General features: G+C 39.4%; 1 protein-coding gene across 3 annotated transcripts in view; it reads right to left on the bottom strand.

The window, feature by feature from the left end:
• Positions 1-250: 250 nt before the first annotated feature.
• SERBP1 (SERPINE1 mRNA binding protein 1) overlaps positions 251-12,421 on the bottom strand; it is a 29,494-nt gene continuing 17,323 nt past the window's right edge. For 2 of the 3 annotated variants that reach the window (XM_050963541.1, XM_050963542.1), the window contains exons 7-10: positions 10,838-10,885; positions 5,852-6,022; positions 4,429-4,467; positions 251-3,208 (exon numbers count right to left, since the gene is read on the bottom strand). In XM_050963541.1, coding sequence (XP_050819498.1) covers positions 3,152-3,208; positions 4,429-4,467; positions 5,852-6,022; positions 10,838-10,885 — 315 coding nt within the window. In that variant the 3' untranslated portion in view covers positions 251-3,151. Of the gene's footprint in view, positions 3,209-4,428; positions 4,468-5,851; positions 6,023-10,080; positions 10,179-10,837; positions 10,886-12,421 lie in introns of those variants that run through there. The other variant, XM_050963543.1, reaches the window with a different exon arrangement.

Genomic DNA, 12,421 nt, shown 5'->3' with positions numbered 1-12,421 from the left:
GTAGCCTTTAACTTTACAACTAGCAAGTTTTCAAGTGTAAATAAATGTAGATGTGGGAGGGATATGAGGCTAAATGAGGTTGACATTATCTCTATAATCAGAAAATGCTTGGAAGTGTCAGTCCTATGCATATGTACTGCATTTATTAAGGGACGTGGATATACAAATCAATGTCATTGGGCAAAAGGCACTGGGTCAAATGACAGTAATCTCTTCTCTTTGAAAGTAACAGGTGCAGACACCATATCCACAAAAAAAAAAGGCTTTTTATCCTTGTTTAATTTTCCTTAAAATAGTTTATGCCCTTTTCCATGAGGCCAACACTTGTATTTATCTATCAATCTTAATATTTTCTACCAGGATCAATGGTATTCAGGTTAAAAGATGAACTTTCATGCTCAAGTCTTTGAATTAGTACAATCACAAGCCAATTTGTATTGTGATTCTGTCCATTTCCCTCCACAAACGTTGAGTGAACTTTTCTGTTCTGACCCAGATTTTTTAAATACGAACAAGCTCTGGTCATAGCATGGCAGCATGATGAGCAAGCAAGAGGAGAAGACAAGTTACTGAAGAGAAGCTCATCAATAGCAAATATTGGAACTACTCAATGGAGGGAGACATTTACCCAAAGCAAGGTCCATTGCTGGCAATGGATATGCCAGGGCACTACCACCATAAGATTTAGAATACTTGGGACAGAAACTAGAAGAGACGTCTGAACCTAAATGGATTCTTATGTCTGTTTTCAGGACATTTTAAAAAGAGCATGAAAACAAATCTTTACCTCAGTTAACACCCACTAATATTAGAGAAAGATAACTTCACAGTTTTAGTTCTTGACATAAATGGACTAAAAGAGGCAAATTTACATCTATCAGAACAGCAGATGGACCAACTTTATGTACAGGCTGTCTTTAAAAGATGTATTCTATCTGACATGTTATTCAAGGTATTGCTCTATACTCTGATATGCAAAGAGGCAGACAACTTCTGTGACAATGTCAGGGTAGCAAGGCTCAAAATGCTCGACTGGCACAGGAGTAGTCTGGATAAAGAGTTAAGATTCATGGTGGAGAGCACAAATATATAGTTTGGGTGGAAGGGGTTCTATTGCAGCAAAAGCTTTTCAATTAAGGTGATTCTGGAAATCAAGCAATTTGCACAGTTGTATTATCAGTTGTATTCCTAATTGACAGATGCCACTATAACCTTCAACACATTCCATGGTGTGGAATGTGCAATCACGAAGAAAGCAAAAGTAATTAATGAAGATTTACCTCTTGGTGCCAGGAACTGGAATACCCCAATGCTAAGCACCTGTGTAAAACATGTTTAGTGTCTGATCCAGAAACAAAAAAAATGTTACTATCCGCTGTTTGGAAAAATGTACTCCTTCACAGAGCCAACTATTTTAAACTGATAAGTGAGTGCACTACAAGAGTCTAATCCAATGGTATTAACATTTGTTTAAATCAGCACAAGTGTGTATTGGGGTTTTTTGGATAGAAAGTAGTTTAGATAAAGCAGGCCAGCTAAATAGCAGAAGTTTCATATCCAAAGGTTTCCAATATTTTTGGCCTGTCTTATACAGCTTTTAAAAAAATAGGGCATTACCATTTGTTTTCTATCTACTGGTTAAGAAACTACAAATATTTTATAAGCTGCTCTAAGAATAAAACATTAAATAAAATGAGCAACCGGTTTCTAGTCTCCTAACTAATGCTGCAGACAAAAGAAAAAAACCTAAGAAATCTTTTGTTTTATTAGTCATTCTCTCAAGTCCTTTCATATTTGGAAAGTGGTAATGTTCCTGTTCACAGGGATTAAATTAACCTAGAAGGAATTTCTACAGGCCGTAGCGGTCTTCTTACAATTACCCCCTGAAAAACATTTGTCAGCGAGTAATCAGAGACCAAAGGGTGAAGAAATGGAGCAAAAATTCAGAACAAAATTTAGAGCAAAAGGTTTTTTGGTTTGTATCCCATGCAGACCACAGATGTCTCCTTTTGAAGGGATTTGTTCTCTGACTTGAGAGTCAAATATTCTCCTCCCAGACCTAGATGGTGTCCTTTGTCTTCCTCTTCAGAACAAGAATTGCAGCTAATGGAACAGTGTGTAAATACATCAGATGGTGATGTATTTATATGAACATATTGCACTGCCAAAATTCCATAGTCCAAATGAAATTTGGATAGACTGCATTAGAAATAGATGATGCTCCCTTTCCCATCTCCCAGCCCGTAGAGATCAGAAAGAACTACCCCAGTCTAGAGGATACTTTCCCAAAGAATAATATTAAGTAGGATAAACAACTTTTACCAATAAAGTATCTAGTTTTGTTGAAAGGAGAAAGGAATAAAAGGTAAAAAGGGTGAGTGAAAGGTGTAACATAGTTTTAAAAAACTTTTTAGACCAATCATCTGCACACCACTGCTGGATCAATATGCAGGTATTTGACTATAAACCAATGTGCTTTGACTATTTTTCAAGTATTTGATATCAACTTTGTATAAAGATTCTGCATACACAACAAACTACCAAAGATAGATGAAAAATGACTGTTTTTACCAGTCTGAAATTAAGTATTAAAAACTAAATTAAAAAGTATTCCAGAACAGTATTCCACATGGTACTAACAATTTGCCAAATTAAATTCTACGTATCCCAACTGACCATGGGTTGATAAAAATCTGCTAAGTAGGTATTAAAGGAAACAGAAATAGTGTGCAATATTTAAAAACCAGTTTGTAGTTTGGAGAAAACGTCTAAAATCCCGAATTAAAAAACACAAATGAAGTGAAAGCTTTAACTGGTACACACTGTTCACACCTATATTTCAAGTTTGGAAATGCATATTTTCAAGCAGCAATACAAAAAAGTATCCATGAAGAATGCATAATCTCTGAAAAAATTATGAAAACATCCCTGCTACCATTACATTTCTAAATACAAAACTGACTACCATATTGTTGCTTCTGTGTAGCGAGAGAAGTTCATTTTCAAAACAGATAAAATTCAGTCTTTAGGTGTGAATGGCATGAATGACAGTCTCATTTTTTAAGTTTCTTAGTTGTTTACGATCCTTAAGCATGCAAGCCTCGTAGAGGAGGGCCCAGCGAGGGGGTAGAGTTGGCTTATGACATCCACTTTAGGACAGAGCTGGGAAAGCCTCTGGGTCATCTACATCAGGAGCAGAAGTACTTGACTGAAAGAAAAACATATTATAGAAATTAACTAGAGAACCACAAAGATTTTAATCTTTACACTTTTCATCTTTTTTAATGTTATGCATAATGATACACTTGTGTCTAGCAAGCTGGAAGCTTAAAGTTAAGAAAAGTGGCTAAAAGGCCAAACAATGGGTTTTCATAGTATATAAAATAGTCAAAATAAAATTACTGGAGTTTCCTATGATTTTTTCCACAGTAAATCACACTGAGAATTATTCTAAGTACTGTCAGATCTCTCACGCTAACATGTTACTACTGCTACTCCACTACTCAGTTATCCATTTGGGACATCTATTAACCATGTTCACACCTCACTATAGCTATAGTACATCTCTCTCATAGTGCCATGTGTTTTTCAAAAGGTATAAAACAACTCTGTGCGTGAAGTACCTTACATACACGGTTGATCCTATTCTATTAGAAGTACAGCTTTAGACATGAACAAAGTGACAACCTGTGATGTGGCCATATACTGACACAAATTCTAAGGCTTGTCATGGCATGAAGGGATGGGTCACAACAATGTTGATGACTGTATAGTTTTTATTCATAGATGAAAATAAAAATATTTTGTCACTTTAAAATCTGTAACTATTTACGCCAACACAGAGATATACAATAGAACTGGGAAAAATAAGTTTCTTGGGAATTCACAGAATTTAAAAAAGACTAGTTTTTCAGGAACAGAATTCTGTTAAACTCAAGTCTGAGTTCAAGTGGAAACCTGTGCTAACACATACTAGAGTTGAAATACACCAAGCAAAAAGACTCCCTTAAGCACATCTTCAACCATCGTTTATGAAGGTTGCTACGCTACATCTGAATAAGGATGTAATGACTCAATTAGGAATGAAGAGGCTTCAACCTCAACTCAATGTTCCAAAAATCAAAACTGCAATTGCAAGCAAGAAGGAATTTCAGAACAAACAGAAAGGGCAGAAATGCCAAATATAAGACAGAGGCAAGAAAGCAGTCCCCTATTTTACCCACCTACCCACCCTCATTTGCTGGGAGTATGATCATCAGTGGGGCAAGGATCTGCTATACCAGTCTCTAGCCCTCCTGTTTTTCCATTCCATCAAAACTAAAAGATAACCCATAAAAGTCAATCCATGCAGAAACGAATGGTCTCCACAATAGACTAGCCTAATTCAAAGGTAAAACAAACAAAACACTATCATTGTAAATCACCAACCTGATTGGGTGTGTGGATCACGTCAAACTCTTTCACCAACTGGAAGGAAACGCACAAAGTCAACACAAAATAGCTGCAAGATACGAAAGTCTTCAAGAATGTCATCACAAAAACAGTCAAAGAAATTAGATGTTATGCTGGAGTACCAAGTTAGAACATAAAATATCTGGATTTTGGGAATGCTTCTAAGGAAAGAAAATCCAATTCAATTGCATTTATAGACTCATTTCCCAACTACTACATCTAAATATCCAAGATGAGCTAATGCAGAAGAGAAAAGAAAACCAAATTTCTGTGAGTGGTGCAAGTGAGCAAGGTATTTTGAATACGGAGCGACTACAAGCTGGCCTACATTTGAAAAATCATACCAGTGCTGCAACTAAATAAATTTAAAGGTGCAAACCTCTAGCACAGATGCACTTAAATTGGTTAAATGATCAGCTTTACTTGCTCATACTGTATCTATAGTAGGGGTGATCTCCTTTAGGGTTACACTGGTACAGTTCTTCTAATGCAGATAAGCCCTAAGTGCTTTCACTTTCTAGTGAGAGAATTGTTGCAGAAACCAGGAAAATAGAAACTACTAAAGCAGTAATGACAGAAATCAGCAAAGGACAAGAAAAGGTAGAGGGAATAATTCATATTTTAGGTGAAAACATGAAGACTTGGTTTCTACAGTCTGCTAACTTTGCATACTTTTCTAGAGGAATATTTAGATCTTCTGGAACATTTCTGAGTCAATGGAAAAAATGCAACCATAAACTGAGTTTTGTGTCAGGGATAATATAGACAATTAGAGATGACAAAGCATTCTGAGGCACCGTGTAACCTGTAATGAAACCTGAAAGAATCCCTGTAGAGATACACTAACATTTCAGAGTCAATTTTGCCAATAATGAAAACACTGCCAAGTTGCATCCTTAAGTTCTAGAAGAAAACTAGGTTCCCTGAAACTTACAGGGATAAACTGCTCAATTAGCATCTAAGTACCTAAAAAGTGCTGATTATGTGTTTCCTAGCTGTGACAGGCTCTTTCTACACTCCAACAGGAGGAAAACGGATGGACTACTAAAACAATGATCTCTATAAAAAGAATACATGTATATCAGATTCCAAGGCCAGAATGGACCACTGATCATATAGTCTGGCCTCCCATACAACATAGGCCATAGAACTTCCTAAAAATAATTCCTAGAAAGTATCTTTTAGAAAAACACCCAATCTTGATTTAAAAATTGCCAGTGATGGAAAATTCACCACAACCCTTGGTAAACTGTTGCAGTGGTTAACTACTCATGTTAAAAATAATGGCACCTCTAAAAATGGCAGAGATTTCTGAAACTTTATGGTTTACTAACCCAATTTGCTGGGAAAGAGACTGTTAAAAGGAAAAATAATTTGTGGATCTAAACAGATAACTTACCTTGTCAGTTCTGCCACGCCCGGGCCTTCCACCACGCCCCCGGCCACCTCTACCACCTCTGCCACCACGTCCGGGGCGACCAAGGTCTCCAAAATTGATCTCCAGCTGGGACGTAATATCATTTGCTGGTTTACGGAAGTGATGATCCATTACAGAGTCTTCAGCATGAGCCTAAAATTAAAATGAAAGCATCCACCACTACTTAAAATATATTCTGATTTAAGGCCCTGCTCCTACAATCACTTATCTATGAGCTTAGCTTTAAGCAAGTACACACGTATGCTAGGTTCACAGTCTAAGATCAAAAAAACGGCAGGTTCTTCTCCTTGTGAGAAATAGATCAACTTTGTCTGAATAATACAGAAATTCCACTAACATACAAGCTAGCATACAGCAAAGGAAACATTTACCAAAAGAACTTTAAACGGAACACACTGGGCTATTCCTAGATCTTTCTTGTATTCCATTAAAGGAACAAGAGCTGATTTAGCTTTTCTGAAAACAGAAGTGAAAGATTTTACTTAACATCCATATCTTTCTCACTAAAAACAATAAAAAGGCAACACTGAATCTCATTTTCTATTGTTCTCTCCTTCCTCTTCCAGGACTCCTACTAGTTCTATATTTCAATAGTTATTCATTCAGTGTCGATAACTTTTGCATATTTAACATGACTGCTTTTTAACTTTCTCTATTTGCATATCCCTCTGTACTAAAGCCAAGAAAAAAAATTTTTTTATAGCTTCACCCACCATACCGTTGCCCCAAATGGCCAATGGATTAGATTACACGATATACTGCAACCATAATGGCAGCTAACATACCATGCTTAAAGAAAGAACAAATTGGTATCACAAGCTATAGTGAAAATTACACAAGAGCCCTAACCTTGTGTCATATTAGTGCATACAAAAAAAAGAAGTCATCTCTGGAGCTAGTTGGCCCTCAAGGTATTCAGCATTTATTGTGTTGAGGAATCCTAAATTCCAGCACCAAAATGTATATTGGCAAGTCTGTAAGGCTTGGGGTGTTAATAACACACACACACCCCAATACAGTTAATCATTAAAAAACAAAAAGCCAGTGGGAAGTCTAGAAAACTATATCAACATTACAAAGCCATTTCTGTGCATCTTTTTTGAGCTGGCTTCCTGAAATGTGCTTACTATAACTGAAAACTTAACCACCTACCTGAAGAGTGAGTTTTATCAAAAGTTAGCTTATTCAAAAACAAATTTTATCAGAATAAAGAACCATAAATAGCAATTGTCAGTTAGCATCACTTACCATTAAATAATTTAATTTCAAAGAAAACATAATCCCCCTTTTTTGGCTGAAGTTAAAATAAATGTTTGTCGACTTCAGATCAATCATTTCCTACTATGTTTTTTTTTGGGGGGGTGGGGTGGGGGAGATGATTCAATTATTGCAATAAATACACATTAAGGCTTGAACAACCAGAGGCTGCATAGCACATCAGAAAGTGAATCTATTTTTAGATAACTGCGGTAGCACATAAAAGCCCCACCGTGAGGATCAAGGAAGGCCTCATTGTGCTAGGCTCTATACAAACATATATGAAGATACTGTCCCTGCTCAAAAGAACTTACAATCTAATTTAAGACACACTAAGAAAAGAGAAAAAAAACAGGAGGGAAATGAGGGCAATAGTAATAAGAACATATGACTACACTGGCACACTTTATGCATGGCTTGGGATACGTCTACGGGTAGTGATCGATCTATCGCGTCCCCGAACCCTTCCCGTCGATTCTGGAACTCCACCAGGGCAAGAGGCGGCCATCGATCCTGTGCCATGAGGATGCGAAGTAAGTCCATCTAAGTTACGCCGACTTCAGCTACACTATTCTCATCGCTGAAGTTGCATATCTTAGATCGATCCCCCCACCCTCAGTGTAGACCAAGCCTGAATGTTTCCACTTCATTTTGAAAGCTGTTCTAAGTATGAACAAACATCAGCAATTCTCTCTGGCACTATCTCACCATTATCAGCTGATGATTTCCTGTAGGCATCACAGCAGAAGTGGGTCTTGAGGTGGGTTGTGAAAAATAACTTTATGGACTATCTCAGGGAGGTGGCTTCTGTGTATAAGCCATAGTATGAAAAAGTAAGAGAGACTTATGAAAGATGCAGACAAGCAGACACTTAGGACACGTCTACACTACGGGATTATTCCAATTTTACATGAACCAGTTTTATAAAACAGATTGTATAAAGTCAAGTGCACGTGGCCACACTAAGCACATTAATTTGGCGGTGTGCGTCCATGGTCCGAGGCTAGCGTTGATTTCTGGAGCGTTGCACTGTAGGTAGCTATTCCGTAGCTATCCCATAGTTCCCGCAGTCTCCCTCACCCCTTAGAATTTTGGGTTGAGAGCCCAGTGGCTGATGGGGCAAAAATCATTGTGGCGGGTGGTTCTGGGTAAATGTCGTCAGTCATTCCTTCCTCTGGGAAAGCAACGGCAGACAATTATTTCGCGCCCTTTTTCCCTGGATTGCCCTGGCAAACGCCATAGCACAGCAACCATGGAGCCCGTTCAGCTTTTTTTTTTTTTTTTTTTATACACACAGTCACCGTATGTGTACTGGATGCCGCGGACAGAGGCGATACTCCAGCGCTACACAGCAGCATTAATTTGCTTTTGCATGACAGCAGAGATGGTTACCAGTCGTTCTATACCGTTTGCTGCCAGTGTAATTTAGCAATGAGATAACGGTTATCTGTCCTGTGCTGTCTGCTGCTATCATGGGCGCCCCTGGCTGAGATTGGCCGGGGGCGCAAAAGCAAAACTGGGAATGACTCCCCGAGTCAATCCCTCCTTTATGGTTTCTAGAAATAGTCAGTCCTGCCTAGAATATGGGGCAAATGTACTAGAGAAGCAGTGTATCAGAGAGTACAGCTGCTCTGTGTCAGATCCCGCAGAAATGATGAGCTACGTGCCATTCACGGGGGATGACCCTGCAACAACCCCACCTGTTGGTTCCCTCCTCCCCTAACCTTCCTGGGGTACCGTGGCAGTGTCCCCCCCATTTGTGTCATGAAGTAATAAAGAATGCAGGAATAAGAAACACTGAGTTTTTAGTGACATAAAATGAGGGGGAGGCAGCCTCTTGGTGCTATGATAGTCCAGGCAGGACATTAAGCAGTGTGGGGGAGAGGAGCCCAGCATCCCACTGCTATGATAGTCCAGGCAGTACAGAATCTTTTCTTTTCACATGAAAGGGAGGGGGCTGATTGAAGCTCAGCCCCCAGTTGCTATGACGAAGATGGTCACTGGCCGTTCTGCACCATCTACTGGGAATGACCAAGAGTCATTCCTATTTTCACCCAGGCACCCCCGGCCAGCCTCACCTGAAGCCAGCCAAGAGCACTCACGGGTTGATAAGAAGGACGGTTACCAGTCCTACTGCACGTCTGCCACCAGGGATGGGAGAGGAGCGGATACTGCTCTTCACTGCTGCAGCATCGCGTCTACCAGCAGCATTCAGTAGACATAGGGTGACATTGAAAAAAGTCAAGAAACGATTTCTTTCCCATTTCTTTCACGTGGGAGGAGGGGGGAGAGAGTAAATTGACGAGCTATTCCCTGAACCAAGCTGGACAATGTGTTTGACCCTACAGGCATTGGGAGCTCAGCCAAGAATGCAAATACTTTTCAGAGACTGCTGTGAACTGTGGGATAGCTGGAGTCTTCAGTACCCCCCTCCCTCCCTCCATGAGCCTCTGTCTGAGTCTCTGGCTTCCCATTACACCTGTCACGCAGCACTGTGTAGCCTGTAGATTTTTTTTTCAAACGCTTTGGCATTTCGTCTTCTGTAATGGAGCTCTGATAGAACAGATTTGTTTCCCCATACAGCGATCAGATTCAGTATCTCCCGTACGGTCCATGCTGGAGCTCTTTTTGGATTTGAGACTGCCTTGCCATTCGTGCTGATCAGAACTCCACGCTGGGCAAACAGGAAATGAAAATCAAAATTTTGCGGGGCTTTTCCTGTTTACCTGGCCACTGCATCTGAGCTGAGATTGCTGTCCAGCGCGGTCACAGTGGTGCACTGTGGGATACCGCCCGGAGGCCAATACCGTCGATTTGCAGCCACACTAACCCTAATCCGATATGGTAATACTGATTTTAGCGCTACTCCTCTCGTCGGGGAGGAGTACAGAAACCGATATAAAGAGCCCTTTATATTGATATAAAGGGCCTCGTAGTGTGGACGGGTACAGCGTTAAATCGGTTTAACGCTGCTAAAATCGGTTTAAATGCGTAGTGTAGACCAGGCCGTAGGAAGCAAAGGGTTGCAATTCTGTGGGGAGTAAACATTCTAGTTATGAAACCGTCATACATGATACACAGCAAGGCACCAGGCACGGACAGAAGAGTTATACATCATATATTTATATGCTCTATTGTTATTAATTTCCTTGCATATAAATGTTTTCATCTACTGATTAGCTGATTAAGGAGGTCACATCAAAACATACTTGTTCACAAGCTGAATATTTTTGGTAGAAAGTGATGCATCAAAGAGCGGGGATCGGCTTATAAATGGGTCGACAACAAAATTTGATGATTTTAAACTCTATAGATGTTCAATTCAATGATTCCAATACTTTTTTTTTTTTAACCTGGAGCATCTGCAGGTATGGAGCCCCTCCGCTCTCATTGGCTGGGAACAGCAAACTGCGGACACAGGGAGCTGAGGGGCTCCATGCCTGTGAACGCTCAAGGTAAACAAAACGTCCAGGCCCGCTAGTAGCTTAGGCGAAAGGGCCACGAGCCAAAGTTTGCCAACCCCTGAAATATAGCGTCAGCTTATAAAAGGGTCAGACAGTTATTGCTATTTTTACGTAACCATCTTTTTTTTTTGGGGGGGGGGGGGGGGGTTTGGCTTATAAACGAATGGGATAATGAACAAGTATATACAGTAAATATCACTAATTACAGCTATAAAGGATCAAGTACCTCATTTGACTCCAGCGGACTTCCCGGCATTTCTGTCATCCCCTTTGTCTGATGCAAGTTGTGTGTCCACACCAAAGGTATAAAAACAAAAAGAAGAAATGAGACCCCATTACATACAGAAATACCAGGCACTAAGGTTAAGTGAACCCACTGAATACATACGTCACTGAGTACATGAAACAACAAAAGGCTACACAAGTACCCACAAAGAGAGAAAGGCTGCGTACAATTGCAGATTTATGGAGTGACGTATCTTGACTCAATAGTGGTCAAATTTAAAATACCACAACTGCAAACCCAGCGAGGAAACAAAGATGCAAATTCACATCTCAGCCACCACAGTGAATGGTACAGTACAAGAACCTAAGATGCTGTATTAAAATACTGCTCATTCGATAAAAAAATATCTACACTGTTTGGATTTGTGTGTCACTGTTCCAACTGTAAGGCTGATATAAGAAATCTTGTGTTTTTCACAAAGGGTCATACAAAAAAACCCAGAAAAAGTTTACAAAGAGGACTTATAGTTTTCTGAATTTTCAAAGGTATCAGATTTTTTCCAACAAACAATTTAAAGCTTTTTCAGGTACCTCCCATCACACCATCTCTCTCACTATGAAAATCAGGACAGGCAAGAAAGCTTGGAAGCATAGCAAACAAACAATCTGTATAGCAAACATGTATGACATGGACTGATTTGCCAGCAAGCAAGTCTTTCACCAGTAAAACTATTTAAACCTGAAACTTTAAATCCTTTTTACAATGCAATTTACATTTTGATTTTTCAGCTATGTCAGCAGAATTTGCATATTTGACAAAGTAAAACAAATCTGAAGAGAAACATTTGAGATTTATTTTATGTCACATAATCCAATTTCATGAGTATTGGATTTGGATCAAGATTCCCAAAATTTAACAGATCTCATCTTAAATCTAACAATGAGAGCCACTTTTGAGTGAATTTTACTAGACAACGACCGGTTTTTTTACTGTTTCATGGAAAATCTGAAAAGGATAGAACAGCTAGATAAATGCTTGGCTGTAACTCCTTGAAACAGCAAAAAAGGAAATAGAGGTTGGTATGGGGGGCAATTCTTTCACAACTTTAAGGCAGATGGCGAGCACTGGACACTTGAGTCCTCTATCCTTAGAGACTCAGGGTGGCACTTTCCGACCAGTTATCTCAAAACGTATTTGAAGAGTTGAAAACTGTTCCATCATCAAGCCCATTCAATCCCTGATTACTCTACTGAGACTATCAATTGAGGCACATTGCAATCATCTGTATTGTCCATAACAGTCCAGAAGGACCTGGACTGAAACCTCAAATTTGTATACAAGCCAAACCACTATTGGATGGCAACTTTTGATTGCTATTGACCAGAGCAAGGTTTGCACCAGTGGCCTAAACGTGAATTATTCCATATCACTTCATCAGATTCCATGGTTGATCAGGTGGTATGAACGAAGGAGGAACAGAAACAGCAGGAAATATCGATTTCTGGATTCTGTTTGACCACTTTTGGATTATTGCACTCCTTAATCTGTTGGTAAAGAGCTCATGCAACTGCTATTCTGGACTTC

This window comes from Gopherus flavomarginatus, chromosome 7 (assembly GCF_025201925.1).
Source record: "Gopherus flavomarginatus isolate rGopFla2 chromosome 7, rGopFla2.mat.asm, whole genome shotgun sequence".
Taxonomy (NCBI): domain Eukaryota; kingdom Metazoa; phylum Chordata; order Testudines; family Testudinidae; genus Gopherus; species Gopherus flavomarginatus.
The sequence above is the reverse complement of the archived record's forward strand: the minus strand, read 5'-3'. Positions and strand labels throughout refer to the sequence as shown.